General features: G+C 41.9%; 1 protein-coding gene across 1 annotated transcript; it reads left to right on the top strand.

Moving 5' to 3' along the window:
* The first annotated feature begins 1,759 nt into the window (after positions 1–1,759).
* SEC61A1 (SEC61 translocon subunit alpha 1) lies at positions 1,760–13,996 on the top strand. The gene is given in 13 exon segments (XM_039559066.1): positions 1,760–1,849; positions 1,851–1,890; positions 3,146–3,213; positions 3,881–3,946; positions 4,036–4,114; positions 4,943–5,074; positions 6,446–6,555; positions 6,754–6,907; positions 7,715–7,875; positions 8,516–8,713; positions 9,022–9,213; positions 10,805–10,881; positions 11,667–13,996. Coding segments are annotated over 13 exon segments (1,554 nt in total). The 3' UTR covers positions 11,854–13,996.
* Positions 13,997–17,286: the final 3,290 nt, after the last annotated feature.

Raw genomic sequence — 17,286 nt, 5'->3', positions numbered from 1 at the left:
GTCTAAGTAGAAAATTCTATGTAATTATACTTTTTTTTTTCACAGTAGAAAACCAAATTATCTTCTTGTCTAAAATTACTTTAAAAAATAAAAACAGGAACACAAGAAGTCTGACAGGTGGGCCATGTAAATAACAGTCTATTAAATATTTTTCTCTATTCTTATGGGACAGACAAAGTTTACTAGCACAAAAAGCACGTGTGACTGTGCAAATTCTGGCATCTCATTGCATGCTTCTACCATCACTGCCCTGATCACTGCTGTGCTTCCTTTTCCAGACTTCCACAGAACCACTGCTGGTTCTCCCTTTTCCACTTATCAGCTCTGATAAACCAGTAAAGTGTTCACATCACTAAGTCAAAACAATCTTATCAAATCAACTCTGCAAGACAGCATGTCAGATGGAAAGCAGTTGCTTTATCTCTAACTAGAAATGGGTGGATTAAAACCAGTTTCAATAATCTGGATGTTTTGACATGAGCAATCCTGGACAAGAATTAGAACATTCTCACATCCATTGGCAGATGTCTTCAGTAACTCACAGAGGAGATGCATGGTTTCAGAAGCCTGGAAAAGGGCAGGTATACAGTCCAACAATAAAAAACTGTAAAAGGAAAAAAAAAAAGAAATGGTAACTAGGGCTGCTCTTTTAAATTAATCTCAGAAAAGTAGGGAACAAATAATCAAACAAAGCATACCTAAGTGCTTAGAAAGTATCAGGGAGATTTTGTGGAAACCATTATGCATTTGATAGAGTGTATACACTGACTTTAATAGCTTTGTATTAGCACCTCTATTTACTTTAATCTTTCCCTTGACTTCTGTTTACCTTCCCATTCAGACCACTGCTAACTCCTTCTGTAAAGGCCTGGAAAATACACAGAACATTGAGTGGTTCTTGGAAAGAAACACCTCAAACAATCATCCGCCGTGAGCACGTTTCCCTTGTTGGTGCTGCCAGGTGACACAGCGATGTGTGGATGTCCCTTGACTTCCTTGACACGTGGCCCAAAGCTTCACATTTTCAGCAATGTTTCATATTTTATTAAAGCTCAGCTGGACCTGGGTGCGTTACACACGGCCTCGGGCAGGCAGGGACTGCGGGACACTGACACCAGACACCTAAAATGCAGGTATCTAGGCTGAAGTTAGTTCAGTCACCTTAGTTCCCTCTATTATAAATAGAGATAAATACTTCTGGAGGATGATTCATCTCATCTGAAAACATGTGTGAGATAAGCAGAGTAATTTCTCCAGAGATGTAATGTAAGCAGAGTATTTCTTCACTTGTATCTCCATTGACCACAGAGAGTCCAGAGAACTACGTACACACGTCACTTCTAAATGGCCAAAGGCAGCTGAGCCATTTGGACACAGCCACTCTTTCTGCCATCTGATGCGTGACACTCGTGTTTTGTGGCAGGTGCAAGGAGGTTCTTTCTGCAGAGCAAGGCCTACAACATCCCATACAAAAACATACAACCAGAAAAAAAAATTCTAAGTGTTTATTTATGTATTTATCAGCTGAAATATTTTAAACCAGCGCTACACTTTCTGGTAGCTAAAACACGCGTTCCTCGACACAACCTGACACAGGTGCGAGTGCCGTACCGCACCAAGATGGCGGGGGGCGCAGGACTACAACTCCCAGCAAGCGGCGCGCCGTCGCGTCATCCGCGCCATGGAGGATACCGTTCGCTCTGACCGCAGAGCACAATGGGAGTTGTAGGCGAAGGGCTGCACCGCCCGGGCCCGGCGCATGCGCGGCGGCGGCGGCGGCGGACGCGGCGCGTGGCAGGAAGCGGAAGGGGGCGGCCGCGCTCGGAGCCTGACGTGTCCCTCCCTTCGCGGCCGCCGCTCGCTGCTGCTCCGCCGGCGCCGCCATGGGCAGTGAGTACCGGGAACCCCCCGATTTAGCCCCTGCTGAGTTCTTGCTTCTCCCCTCCGGCCGGGAAAGCGCTGTTCCCGGGGGTGGCAGCTTATCCCGGCGAAGGAACCGGTGCTGTGTGCCCCGTGCCGGGCGCCCCGCCCGGCCCCGCCAGGCTGAGGGTGCCGGGCGCGGTACCGGGGCGGGGGGGGGGGGGGGGCGGGATGTGATGACCCTTCCAGAGACATTGTCAGAGGGAGCTACAAACTCTGTCTGCAGCCCGGAGTGATCCGGTCAATGGGAGTCTGCAGGATCCCGTACCTCGAGGACAAGCTGCTTGGAAAGCGTCTTAGTCGATTGGTGTATTAGTGTAGATGTTGGAGACACCCTTGATTTGCTTTAAATTGAATATCGCGGTCCAGTGTAACTGTTCAGACAGAATCGTTTGAAATTAAGAAATCTCTTTGTGGGCTGCTCTTAAAGCGTTACTAAGTTGCCGCTGAAGCTGCAGCCTTCCGTGAAGAGGTGGAAAGGCACCAGTAGTTTCAGTTCTGCACTGTTGTGCTCTTCTTGGTTCAAATCAGTCCAAAATACAAGCGCTACCTTATATTTGCCTTTAGAATTAACTCTTCTTCAGCTTCAGAGCTCTCTGTTTATGGGAGAACTTGTGACTTTGCAAATCCCCTCTTCATTATATGCTTATTTTAAGACAGATTTCTGGTCTAAGGATGCATCTTTTTGGCTAGAAGGGGATCATGGTGTGAGGTGTTCTGTAGACTAACTTGAATTGATGCTTCTGAATTGTGTGGGTAGGAGTTATTAAGCTGTATGGCCCAAAAGTGTGTAGGAATTCTTAAACTGTAGAGCCCAAAAGTGATATATATACAATACCCACAGCACTTTTTTCTCATATATCAGGCTGGGGAGAGACTACCATGAAGTAAAAGCTCAAGGGTATTGATAAACTCCTGTAAAGCAATGACAGAGGTTTTTTTGGTGCTGTCAACCTTCTCATTGAAATGGGAAAACACTTGACTTTCTTTAATTCTGTTCCCAGTCCATACTGTACTTAAAATGTGCTAGCTGCATCTCTGTGTATTTAGAACAGATAAGAATTTAATAACACAAAACACTCCCCCCAACTAACCAACCAAAAATTCCCCAAAACTGGGACTTTTATTATATAGAGTACATGTCCAAATTCAATTCAGCTTGAGCTTTTCCCAGTGTTTGATGTATCTGTGTGTTCACTTTGTCTTTTAACTTATTTCTGTGCAGTAAAATTTCTTGAAGTAATCAAGCCCTTCTGTGTTATCTTGCCTGAAATTCAAAAGCCAGAACGGAAGGTAAGTTAATAAAATTTTCTTCCTAGGTTTGTATTTGTGTGCTATAAAATGTTTAGAGTTGGCATTTTTGGGTTTTGGGGTTTCTTCCCTGTTGGGAGAATGGCAGTTTTAGGCACAGTTGTTTTTAATGGAGTGCATGCGTGGTGCATCTCATCCTGTAGATGTGGCTGTACAAGAATAAATGCAGTTGTGCAGATTTGGTTGTGTTATGTCACAGCAGTGCAGGGTGAGATGTTGAAGGCACTTCAGATTGAAGTGTAAACTAGAGTAAGTTATAACAACAGCTTGAAAGTCTCTGCTTCATAAGATCTAATCTAAGATTATTTGCTGAGATAAGCTGCTCTCTAATATTGTTTTTTTCTCCTCATAAGCTCTTTCTCATGAAAATGTAAGACTCATTTCTGTGGAAGTACTAGAATTACTTTGCATTGACATAAGCTTGTTTATTTGGATTAAATTTTGAATGAAGCTTTGTAGCGTTCCTTGGTCTTATGTGGGATAAAAGGGATGAACAGTAGGTTATTTTCTTTAGGATGTTCTGTACTTTGTCCCTTCACAAGAAAATCAAATGTGCTACTATGAAAGTTTGCTTGATGGACTAGGTCTTGTTATCTTGACAGCTTTATCATCTGTTGTTGGTTTTTGGGTTTGTGTTTTTTCCCTTTAGATTCAGTTTAAGGAAAAGGTACTATGGACAGCTATCACACTCTTCATCTTCTTAGTATGCTGCCAGGTATGTTTCCTTCCCTTTTTTAAGGAAGAGCTGAAATGTTTAAAGCATGCTGTGAAGTCTCTAATTTAATCTCTTGGTTGGAAATGCAGATCCCCTTGTTTGGCATTATGTCATCAGACTCAGCAGATCCTTTCTACTGGATGAGAGTGATTTTGGCATCAAACAGAGGTATGGTCAGTCTTTCAGGAGGGCATTTTTTTTTTACCTTGAATCAAAATACTTTTGGACTTTCGTTGCAGTCCATTTTAATGAAGAAAAAAACAGAAGTAGAGAATGAAAAGTAATTTTTCTGTATTACGTAAAGTCATAAACTAGTGTGGCATTGGGAAAGGCACAACTTTCTGGACAAAATGAGTTTATGGCTGACTGTGTTCAGTCTATTATATGTACAAAAACTGAGCTTTTTTTTTTTTGAGGGAAATGGTTAGGGAAGAGACAGTTCTTAGTTACCTGCATTGCTGCTGTTGCAATCTTCAAGGTTTGTGATTTGTGTTTCAAATCATATTCCTTGAGTGCTGTGGTTTCCTGGGTGACATCTTTGACTCTGTCACAGAGAATATTGAAATGCATAGTAATTTATATAAATTTCAGTTTCTTGTAGAGGCTTCCCAATGCAGTTATGAAGGTTAAAATTCATGATAGTTTATATAAATTTCTGTTTCTTGAGGAGGTTTTCTAATGCAGCTATGAATTAAGAATGGTGACAGTTTCCTGAATTCACTTTATCATTCCGTATCATTTGGGCTATCAGTTTGTATCATACTTTGTTTTATGCAGAGTAAATCTGTTCTTGACAGCAAGTCTTTTTCAATGAACATAGTATTTTTGAGGTACTGAGGAGTACTACATATCAAACTGACTGCTAACAAGCTTCTGTTGTTATTGAGAACTTTTACATTTATGGAGGTTTCGAGTTTTAGGTCTTCTCCATTGTGATGTAAAGGTTGATAAAAACTAATTTTGAACTTCTCTGTTCTTCCTGTGTCTTCCTGGCAGGAACGTTGATGGAGCTGGGCATTTCACCCATTGTCACTTCAGGGCTCATCATGCAGCTCTTGGCAGGTGCTAAGATAATTGAAGTTGGTGACACCCCGAAGGACAGAGCTCTCTTCAACGGAGCCCAGAAATGTGAGTAACAGCTCATGTAAAGCACTGGTGGTTAGAGTATCTCACCCTAACAGTGGAAGGTGGGAATTTACCGTGGGATGAATGGTTGAGTTGGACTTGTGGGTTTCTGTCGTGCTCTGTGTTCGTGTTCTGCTGCAGATACTTGTATTTCATCAGTCTTTTACTGGCAGCTCTCTGCCTTGTTGGCTGTTAAGCTTCAAAAAGGTGTGAAAAGGAAAAGTATCAGTGCAATTGGCATTGCTGCTGTAATCTCCCCAGATAAGTGAAGCAATGTAGAGACTGTGGAGACTCAACTTTTGAACTGTGATGGTCAGTGTTAATCTAAGTATTTCATAGTGATTAAGATGTTGGTTGTAGCTGTTTATACCTTGCAGTTCCAGGCATGGGTCTTTCTCATCAGTAAGGGGTCTCTGTGGTCAGTTGGTAATGACTTCTAGAAAAAACTGAGTGTTTTGTAGCTATTTGATGCTGTACACTACTTACTGATATGTGTACTGGAAAAAAATCATAAATTGCTTGTAATATCTTAACACCATCAGAGTTTTCAGTATCTAAAGCAGTCTTTGGTAACCAAACCCACCTGCTTCTAAGTGCGTTTGTTTCTGAACTATCTGTGTGTATTTCTATTTCCAGTGCCAGATTTCAGACAGCAGAGTTAACTTGCTCTTGAACTTAAACATCCCCTGAGTTACGTATTCCTTCCCAAGTGTTGTGGTTTAACCCCATCTGGCAATTCAGTGTCACATGGGACACTTGCTCACTCTCCCTCCTGTGGGAAGGAGAGGAGAATCAGAAAAAAAAATAGGAAAACTCGTGGGTTGAGATAAAAACAGTTCAATAACTGATAGAAAGTAAAAAATAATAATAACAATAACAACTGTAACAAGAAGGAGAGAGAGAAATAAAACCTCAGGGAAACAAGCGATGCACAATACAGTGCTCACCACCTGCTGGCCGATGTCCAGCCAGTTCCTGAGCAGTGATCAGCCCCTCCTGGCCACCCCCCCCAGTTTATGTGCTGAGCCTGACATTCCATGGTATGGAATATCCCTGTGGCCACTTAGGGCCAGCTGTCCTGGCCATCCTCTCTCCCAGCTTCTTGTGCACCTGCTGGCTGGCAGAGCATGGGACACTGAGAAGTCCTTGACTTGGGGTAAGCACTTCTGAGCAACAACTAAAACATCAGCCTGTTACCAGCATTATTCTCATGCAAAACCCAAACCACAGCACTGTACCAGCTACTTCAAAGAAAATTAACTCCATCTCAGCTGAAACCAAGATTCTCTACAAAGAAGTGATTTCTGTTTCTCTAATTGCCCACTGATATAAATACCCAGGACAAATACATACTTTTTTCTTTTTATTCTGTAGTGTTTGGAATGATCATTACCATTGGACAGTCTATTGTGTATGTAATGACTGGAATGTATGGAGACCCATCTGAGATGGGTGCTGGTATCTGCTTGCTTATCACAATCCAGGTAATTTCTAGTCTTCTCTACTTACTCTTCCCCTGAAAGGGTCAAAAAATCAGCCTTATGGACAGGCTGTCCCACATGCAGAGAAAAAAGGCCCAAGTATACCTGCTGCTTCATATATAGTCTAATCTTTTAATGCACATTTTTTTAACAAAATGGAAAAGACATGGAACTAACGCTGTATTTCTTTTTTTACTGTAGCTTTTTGTTGCTGGTTTGATAGTTCTGCTCTTGGATGAGCTGCTCCAGAAAGGATATGGTCTTGGTTCTGGCATCTCTCTCTTCATTGCTACCAATATCTGTGAGACTATTGTGTGGAAAGCATTCAGTCCCACCACAGTGAACACAGGGCGAGGTAATGTGGCACAGTCTGTTTTCTTTACCAATAGTTTGTACAAAAATGCAACTTTTTTTTTTTTTTTTTTTCACTCTTAATGCCAAATGCTGTTACTACTGTCTTGGCTGTGGAGTGACTCTTGCTAATGCAGCAAGTGCTGCTGTGCAAAGTGCAAGCACAAAGACATTTTTTTCTCAATTTATAGTATCTCACAAGATATTTACTGAACTTGAATTTCTTACAGTGCCTTCATTAAAAGTCAGCAGTGGTAGACTGCCATTGTATTATGGTTGCTGCCCAACTTACTGACCAAATATTAGCTGTTTCTTTCTGCTCCTTGCCTTTTTTACACTTTGCCCTAAAGATCTTATTCTCCAAACTCCACTGGAGGTGATCTTGTTTGCCACTGTACAGTAGAAAACAGAAGTGAGGTTATGCCATTTGCTGTAATTCAAACAGTAACTTGTGTCTCACCATGACTGACACTAGAAAGCCTGATGCTTCCCTGTAAGCTTTTTGATCAGGAGGAGGGAAGAAAGAACTTGGTGCTTGTCAATGTTTCTAGAGACCAATAAAACTATCCCATGTTGGGTTATGATTTAGTTTCTAGGCCACTACAAGGGGATTTTAAAAAAAATCTTGGCAATAACATAGCTGGTATGAAGGGTGACAGTGTAAAAGCCTGAGAGCACGCTCAAGATGCAGAAGACTCAGAGAACTCCCATTCTGAATCCTGTGGTTCAGAAGTATGCTTAATGGGACAAAGCACTGAAGCTTGGAGATACTCACAACTCACCTAACCTGTTTTTTCTTCTCCTTTCCAAGGCATGGAATTTGAGGGAGCCATCATTGCTCTGTTCCATCTTCTGGCTACTCGCACGGACAAAGTCCGAGCTCTTCGTGAGGCCTTTTACCGTCAGAATCTTCCCAACCTCATGAATCTGATTGCCACCATCTTTGTCTTTGCAATTGTCATTTATTTCCAGGTCAGTTGGAATAATGAGGGTTGTAAAACTATATGGAAGTAGATCTGAAATCTGCTTCCTTCTGCAGGAAGTGATATATTCACAAGACTCATTTTTGTACCTGCAGCATCTGGACGTTCATTATACATTGCCTTCTCTTAATCAGTTTCCACACTTACTGTAGTCACACAGAAGACTTGAGATTGACTTTAGTCTCTGAAAAAAGAAACAAAAAACCAAACAAAAATGCTCCAGATGTATGTGTGCATGTGATATTGTCTAACCCAAATGCTATTGCTTTTTACTGGGAAATACTTTCAAGTCTTTAGACCTGTGCATCTCATACTGTTTGTTTCTGAAGAATATAGGAAGTTTTAATGTTTCTGTTCCTGGATGCTTTGTTCAGTCCCCTTGAAGCTTCAGATTTCTTCTGATGTCTAAGTCTTTCATACCTTCTTGTGTGTGTGTGCTTAGACAGCCCTGCAGGCTTGCAGACCCTTTGCAGAAGGGTTCTCACGAGGAGCCCTCTGGGCAGAGTATTTGTAGTTGCACAGAATGATTGCAGCTTTCTTCTGTTGCTCTCAAGGCCTTGCAATTTATGATCTCTGGTATGGGTTCATGTTCAGATGTAATGGGGGACTTTCTCTTGAAAACTTTTCAGGGCTTCAGAGTGGATCTTCCTATCAAATCTGCTCGCTACCGAGGCCAGTACAACACCTACCCTATCAAGTTGTTCTACACTTCCAACATTCCCATTATTCTCCAGTCTGCCCTGGTGTCAAACTTGTATGTCATCTCCCAGATGCTTTCTGCCCGCTTCAGTGGCAACTTACTGGTCAGCCTGCTGGGCACCTGGTCTGTGAGTATTCCTTCTCATCTTGCATACATCTTTACAAGGGCACCATTGAAATGTGGGGTTGAAGAGATAGTCTCTGATTTTTAGGACACTTTGATAAGTGGTCATGCACACTGAAACTCCTAAATTAGTAATTTGTTTGAATTAATGGTAGCATATTAGACCTGCTGTGAGGAATGTAAATGTGTGTGCTGCTGCAGTAGTAATGATGCAAAGTGACACAAAGGTGATACAAACTTTTCTAAGACTTGGATTAATGGGCAAGAAATAGTGAGAGGGTTGGTGACTGACTGCTTGCTTCCTTCTTCCAGGACACATCATCTGGAGGCCCTGCTCGTGCTTATCCAGTTGGTGGACTCTGTTATTATCTGTCACCTCCAGAGTCCTTTTCTTCAGTGTTGGAAGACCCTGTACATGCAGTTGTTTATATTGTATTTATGTTGGGCTCCTGTGCTTTCTTCTCTAAGACATGGATTGAAGTCTCTGGCTCCTCTGCCAAAGATGTAAGTTTAAAATGACAAATTATGTAAGCATATTTGATGAAAACAGATGGGTTGTTGTAAGAATAAGACTGACTTCCTTCTGGAAAAGCTGTTCTGCTGGTAATGTTGTTGGTAATATTCATTGTTTGTGTAAACAGGGACTGTGTCTTTTTTGCTATTGGGAAAGATTGAGACAGAATGGGGGTCATTTTTTTCCTCTGTTTTCTTTTACTGCTTTTTCAAAAAAATACCAAACCTAAATAATTGCTTTCATTGGAATTAGGAAATTTAGAACACAGAACATCTGATGAGTGTGAGAGCAGGAAAGATAACAGGAGAGGTAGAAACTCTTTCAGTTCCGTGTGACAGGTGCACTGTGTGCAAGGCAGTTGCCACTGAAAATCTTGCAGATAAAGCTCAGACAGCCATTCCTGACATAGAGAGTTCTGAGCTTCCTTTGTGAGAAAATTAACTAGAGGTTGTTATTTTTAAGTTGAGAGCACAGATAATGGAGAAAACAGTGCAGTGCATTAATGTACTTGAGCCTAGCTTCTCAAAAATTCCATTTGCCACAGGATATTTAATATTCGGGAACTGTATCATCCTGAAATTGGAATTGGAAAACAAGACAGAAAATAGCTGTCATTGTGGTATGTTTGTATTGTGTGGTTTTGGATGGGAAGTGAAGTTTGGCAGCCATGTGGAATGGTTTAATCCATTCTTTAACAAATATATAGTTGCACAGTTACTGTAGCAGTGTGAGCACTCTTGTTTCGGACTTGCATCTTGCTGCTTGTCAGGCATGCAGGGAGGCACTCACAGCCATGTACAGTCAGGTTTTTATTTCAGAGTAAACCAACAAACAGTTTTTAACACTTTAATACTTTTTCCTGGTACTAAGTAAAATTATTTTAAGTTCATGTAAATAAAGGTCAGAAATAAAAGTTGATAAATCATTACTTATATGTTCATTGTGTAGTGGAGAACTGGCAGCTTAATCATGTGAAAGTGTGTTTTCTCAGTGCATGGAGTCAGTGATGAGCACCTTCATGTTCTCCTGCTGGAGTTTGCTACCCACAGTTGTTAGTAAAGTGTTTGCAGGGCTCTGCTGTAGGCCTGTGCAACTGCAGAAATCCAGTTTAAGAGTAATGTTCCAAGAAGGGATTCTAAGTGTAGTTTCTAGTGTGGCTCACAAATAAATAGTTGACTCAACTGAATGCAGGAAACTGAAACAGAATGGACACTTCAAGGAATGGTTCTGCAACATCTACTAGACCCCCATCGGGAGAAGGGTAGATGGCAAAACACAGATTGAATTATGTGTATGAGAGCCTACCAGTATCCAAATTTTCCTTTTCTCAGTAGGACTAGAATTATCCAAAAAGCTTTGTGTAATTGACAGGTAGAAGAGTGCCTGTGACTGTAACTTATCTGAAGTTAAAATACTGGATATTTTTAACTCAGATGAGTAATGTAAAAACCAAAACAATACAAAAAGTGCCCAACTCCTCCACCATTTACTGCACTGTCTTGCTTCTGTTTTCCCACAGTACTGCATTCCATGGCCTTGGTAAATGACACTAAACTTGCTCCATTCCTTGATTCTGTACAGGTTGCCAAGCAATTGAAAGAACAGCAAATGGTAATGCGAGGGCACAGAGAAACTTCAATGGTACATGAACTCAACAGGTGAGCTACACGTTCACTGGCTGTTCATGCAAAGTGTTGTGGGCAAATACATGGCAAAGTTTGCTTTGACTTCAATTTTCTAGATCCTAGAACACTAGGATCCTGATATCTAGATCCTGATATTCTTTCAGCTTTGATGTTACACGCACGAGACATAGAACATTACCTCATTAGTGGAAGATTTGTACAGTACAGCTTATTTTTGCCTTGCATTTAAAGAATTTGCCTTAAATTCTGGACCTTCTGTTTTCCTATTACATTTTTTCATTTATATACTCTTCTCAAGGTAGCTAATAATGAGCATTTCAGTGTACTTTACTACTTCAAACTGACCCAGAAGTATTTTCTTACTGTAATTTTTTGTGTCTTGAGTACTGTTTTCATGCAGACTTTGCTTCTAAAACAAATACTTACTTAAATCTCCTAGGTGCAGAAGTAGGCAGGGGTTGATGTCTCTAGGTTTTCAGATTTCAGGATAGGACCTTTGTGTTATAGAAATGTTATTGAAACTTTGGATTTCAGTCATCTACAGGTGACTTGATGAGCCAGTAGCCATAAGTTTAATATTTGCTCATAATTGCATGGTGGACTGTAATACCTTCTCCTCTTAGTGTAGCATTTTTTTCTCCTCCAGTCAGGTTGAGCTTTTTATTTCCTTGCCCAGTGTACTGGCATTTATTGTGTGTTCCTTACATGAGAAGAGAGTATTCTGCCACTGACTTTTTTTGTCACTATCCTGAGCAAACTGTAATGCCCCTTTTCTGTTCTCTTTTCATGTTTTACAGGTACATCCCTACGGCTGCTGCCTTTGGTGGGCTCTGTATCGGTGCCCTCTCTGTGCTGGCAGACTTCCTTGGGGCAATTGGCTCTGGAACTGGAATTCTGCTCGCTGTCACCATCATTTATCAGTACTTCGAAATTTTTGTAAAGGAACAGAGTGAAGTTGGCAGTATGGGAGCTCTTCTTTTCTAACCCTAGCTTCTCATGGACCCAGGAAAGAGAGGAGGGACATTCTCAAAGTGTAGCCAGTCAGGTGAAAAGAAGTATCATAAACTTGATAGTGTCATTCTATAGAAACACATATTTTAATAATGTTTCCAAAGTACATTCCCTTACGTTCAAACTTTTCTAGCATACTGTTTGCATTTTATAAATTGATGAGGAAGATGTGCAAAAAAATTTTTTTAAGAAAATTGTTTTTTAATTATGTGTTAGGAGAGTCAGCTTTTTGACTTGGATTTAATTCAATGACTCCTGAAAATTTTTTGGGCCCCTTTCACATTTAGTAACCGGAAGCCTTTACAGGTTTTAAGTAATGTTTGTTAAATAAATATTTGCAAGGGATTTTTTTCCATTTAACTCGTTTTGCAGCTCCTTTGCAGTAATGGTGAGAAAAATCTCTCCATCTGATGCTCAAGTTCCATAATTACAGTTGTAAGCACAAACAGTGGTTCATGTGTTTGGGTTTTTTTTTCAGTATGGCAGATTTGAAAGGCAGTTGTTTCTTTTTACTAAATGATTAATTCTAAATGCGTTGTCTTGTAATTACTGCACTAGACTTTGTCAGATGTTAAGTATTGGCTTGAGACTGTTGTCAGGTTTCTATGTAAGAAAAGAGTGTGTCCTTTCCCACCACCTCTCCTCCACAAGCAGAAAACTCAGGTAAATCTAGATTCTGCCAAACCTGTGCCTAAGAGTTGCTACTTTGAAACTTGGTTAAACTGACTTTGTAAAACCTTCTAATTAGTTTTTATTGCCATTGGTGGCTGTACTTCTAGTTGTAATACTGGCTGAAAGGAATGAGTGTGGTGGCTGCTTAGATGCAAATCTGCTTGTGCTCTTTGCTAGGGCAAAGTTTCCCTCCTTGATAATGAATTCTGGTCTCATAGCAATCAGGATGTTATCTGATTACTCATATCTAGTGAATTTTGAGTCTCATTACCACAAAAGAGTGGGAAGAATGGATGTTACTTGTCTGTTCCTCTAGATCTAGATACGAGACCCTTGTCAGATAACTCCACTAAGGGGCTTATGTAGAAGACTTTTCCATCCTATAATCTCACAGATTTGAGTGGCACATAGGAAAATACTCTTTCAGAAGGTATTGGGATTCCTTTTTTGAAGATCACACCTTCAAATTGGAGAGGTTACAGTTAAGGCTGTAATGGACCCAGAATAAAACTTAATTTTCCATTTTAATTTAGGTTGTCAGTACTAATTAGGTGCCTAGGACCAAATGCAAATATTTGTGTACAAGTTTGTAAATACACTTTTCCTTAATCAGTATTGGACAACATGGAAACCAGAACGAGGAGTTTTAATGCTGGAACTTTCCTTTACACTGCCTCAAATATGCCTTCTGTGCATTTTTGCATGTTGGGCAGACAGTATGTGAGTCACTGTTCCTGCTGGCGTGGTGGGACTGTTACACACCCAGGGAGCACAGATGACATCCAGAAGCCCTTGTTAATACCCTGAGCTCAGATACCAAACACGTGGGAAATCTGCAAATGTGGAATGAGATGCACCTATCAATGAAAGTCAAACACCTGGGGTGAGGATCACGATTGGAAACGGAATAAAAGAACTGGGATGAAGTATCCATGAAATGATTGCTGTCAGCCATTCAGTATGATGTCACACTACCTTCAATCATTTTTGTGTTTTTCATAAAGTACTAGTGCACCACAGCACAACTGTGATATGAAATGGGGACAGTTAAAAAGTGGCATTAAAAGGAGAGGGAAAGGGTTCTGATACGGTTCTGCTTCGGGGATTTTTTTGGGTTGTTTTTCCAGGAAGCCCAATGCGAACTTTGTTTTGATACAAAAGAGTCCACTTCTGTGCATGCAGCTCTGGCTGGGCTGGAGCTGTACTTGTATTTTTGGTCATATCATTTGTTTGAACTGGTTGCAGTTTAGACCATTTGCTCTTTGGTGTCTAAGCAGCACTTGTTCTGTGCATTTGTATTTTTGTTGTCTAGTGGTAAATCTTTGTTATCAAAAAGCTCTGTCCTCAAAGCAGGATCTGCTAGCCATACAGTGGATGTTCACAAAAAGAAATAATGCCTAAAAAATCTGCTTTATAATTAAATAAAGTACATCTTTGGAGCTAGTGCTTGGCTTTTGGTGCTTGGATACTGTTACAGTTCTAACACTTGTAGAATAACCTTACCCACCTGTGAGACTGAGAAAGTGATACCCTCAAAACACCTCATCAGAGCATCAGCGTGAAATCAAGACAAACTGTATTTGCTTCAAGGTCTCTCAGTAGTGGGTTCCCAAAATAACTGAACCTTGACCATTCCCCTAAGCTTTTCTTTTTTGAGTTGCAATTCTAATGGCACTGCACAAGTAAATAGTGAGTGGGGTAGTGATGCATCAATTTAGCAAAAACTGTTTTCATGAGCGATACAGTGCCAGTCTTTTTGTAGCACGATAATTGGAACAGCAAAACTCAAAGCTGATGATATTCCCGATACTGTTTTTGTCCTCTGAGTTTTTAAACTTAGAGTAAGGGAAAATTTTGCCTTCCTCCTGAATAGAAATAGCCCAGTACCTGAAAGCAAATTTACTTAAAATACTGTATAGTACTGGATGCAGGAAGTTCAGCCACACTTTCGGTCGTGTATGAAGTCATTCTAAAGAGCAGCCTGATTTCTTCCTTGCTGTTTTATTTTTCACCAGGAAACTTGCACTGATGACTGTGGTTGCTGTAGGAATATTGTCATCAGACATACGATCACAGAAATAATTGAAGGCACTAGATATGAGGAGTTATATGCAAGAGAGCTGGGTGAGAGACCAACACCAGGGCAACATCTGACATCATCTTTCTGCTGGTGGTGTTCGTGCAAAATTCTTGGCATAGCCTTTTCTTCTGCAGGTTTCATGTGAAAGCTTCTGTAGCATTTAAGTGCTGGGTATTATAATTTTGTCCCTTTTGTCATTATTCATAAAGCCTTGAAAATCGTCTGGTTCATTCTAGTTCACTTACTCCTAGGGCCTATTTCCATATAATTTTGAGATGGCAAACAAATGGACTTTTTTTCCTAATCTCTGAAACATTTTGTTGTTGGATTTTTATATTTAAAAATAAATTAATTCCTTTTGGCTTCAACTGTAAAGGTTGTTGCTTTACTCTAAACGTTTCATGACTGTGCTCCCTTGATTTCTTTTGGGGATAACCCTGTCCCATACTGTAAGCAGACTGATTTGTGGAACAGGTTTCGCCGCCAGCTTTTGGTAAAGGAGGAAGAGGAGTGGCCCAGTAACTGCTTTCCCTGACTGTCCTCTCGCAAGGAATAACAAGCTCTAGGTGGCCCTCAGTTTTCCCACTGCTGTGGGGAGTCCCCGAGGTTCCTGTGCGCTGTTTGCTCACGGATGCGGTGTGACACTGCCGGGTCCTCGGCCAGCCCCCGCAGCCTGGATCCCAGGCCTGCTGCCGAGGTGTTGCCGAGTGCCGGCTGCGCGCTCCAGCGCTTCCCGCAGCCCGGGTGCCTCCCTGCAGCTCCGTGCATGCTGCACGGTGTTTCCGCCAGAGGACAAGGGGGCTCTGGGCAGGGACTGACACCAGGACACCTCTGCTGTACCCGGTGTGCGCCTTGGCTGTCCCTCAGCTCCCCTTCCCCGCCGCTCCTCCGCCAGGCTTCCGCCACGATCCCGCAGCTTTCGGCGGCCTCCTGCCCCCAAAGGTGGGGATTGAGCCGCGGCAGGGACGGGCGTGCGGCTGCTGGAACAGCGCCGGGGGCTCCGGAGCGGCTCCTCGGCTCCTCCGAGCCTCCCGAAGCTCCGAGCCCGGCCCGGGAGCCTCTGCCCGCCGGGTGGCAATGTTACCCTGTGAGTCAAGCACGGCACTCGGGACCAGGGAAAGGCGGATCAAAGCTCTTCCAAATGTGTGTCCTTTCTTTGCCTTCGCTGCGATGCCGATGGGCGTCGTACAGTGTAAAAAGTACGGAGCAGAGTTTGCCAACATTTATTTGTGTTTCCTAGAGCTGGGGCCAAGATTGATGTTGTTTTAAGCTGAAAGGCTGAAAATAATCTTTTAGAGCGTTTATAATATTTATAATATTTTCTAATATATTTCAAGCATGCTGGGAGTCAAGGGGCAGTTGCTGTTGGAGCATCTTCGTCTGCCACTTAAGCCTAGAGTGAGACAGTCTATGGAATTGGAGAGAAGACAAAAAAGAAGCATTTAAAACCAGAAACAATATTCTAAGCTAGGGACCTAATTAGTCAGCTAGACTTTAAGCTGCTGGTTTATAATATGCTCCTGGATGGATCTGCTAAAATTGAAACTCTTCTGTGGGCCAGGTTCTAGCAATCCTCTGGCCATTGCCAGCGTGGTTCCAGCCAAGCTGGCAGCACTTGGCAGAAAGGAAATACCGTGACACTTGGCACCTCCTTTGGCAGCTGTATCACAGGGGCCGGAGACTGAACAAGCACAAACATGATACACTTTGTCATCGCAGAGGGGGCCGTCAAGGTCAGAGATATTTCTTGCTGGGGAACAAGAAGACCAGGCCAATTTTTCAGAAATAGGAATACCTGGGAGCTTAAAACAGAGGGAACAAATAGAACAGCTAGGATACATATTTTTAAGAAGCTGTTTCAAGATATTTTTATATTGCTTTGAAGAAAATCAGGATACATGGCACATATATAAAATCCCAGATTCCCCTTCTTAGATATTAAGGCTACAGTGGATGGTTCCAAAAATGGTGTGAGCACTGCTGGGGAATATTAGCTATCTGAAATCTCAGATGAGTATTATCCACTTTAATCTCCAGCGTGTCTGAAGCTCTCTGATGGTCTTACATCTCTGATGTGTCTCATCTTTATACCTGTGGTATGAAGATTTACAAAAGAAAAATGCAGGTCCAGACATATGGGAACAGGGTACAGTGAGCAGAACATTTTGCCTGATTAACTTCACTATACAAGTGTGACTTTTATTTTTGTTTAAATAGCTTTATCTTTTGGCTATGCAAGAACGTGAAATTGTTGCTGCTGGATTCCCTAGGGCTGCAGAGCTATGCCTAATGGAGGTAGAGCAAGGGCTCCCTGTGACCACAAATGTGGTCACTTACAGAATGATTTGGGATTGCAGAGCTCAGCTGCAGAGAGTAACTGGTGGGAGTGTGGTGAGAGGCCGTCAAGGAATTGTGGGAAGCACCAGTGCAGGAGCCAAGGCAGTGAGGGGATGTACCCTTGTGAAGCTGGGATGTGGTGCTATGATGTGCCTATACCTAAATCACTATCTGAAAATGCTTTTGAGCTCCAGGATTTTGAAGACTGCTGACAACAAATTGTGAGTGTGTTGTGTGGCTGGGCATGGTGCTTAAAATGCAGAGGGGCAGCTGCCTGCTGGATCTCCCCTGCCAGACAAGCCCAGAATACCTGTGTG

This window comes from Corvus cornix, chromosome 12 (assembly GCF_000738735.6).
Source record: "Corvus cornix cornix isolate S_Up_H32 chromosome 12, ASM73873v5, whole genome shotgun sequence".
In the NCBI taxonomy this organism is placed as follows: domain Eukaryota; kingdom Metazoa; phylum Chordata; class Aves; order Passeriformes; family Corvidae; genus Corvus; species Corvus cornix.
This window is presented reverse-complemented; position numbering and strand designations above follow the sequence as displayed.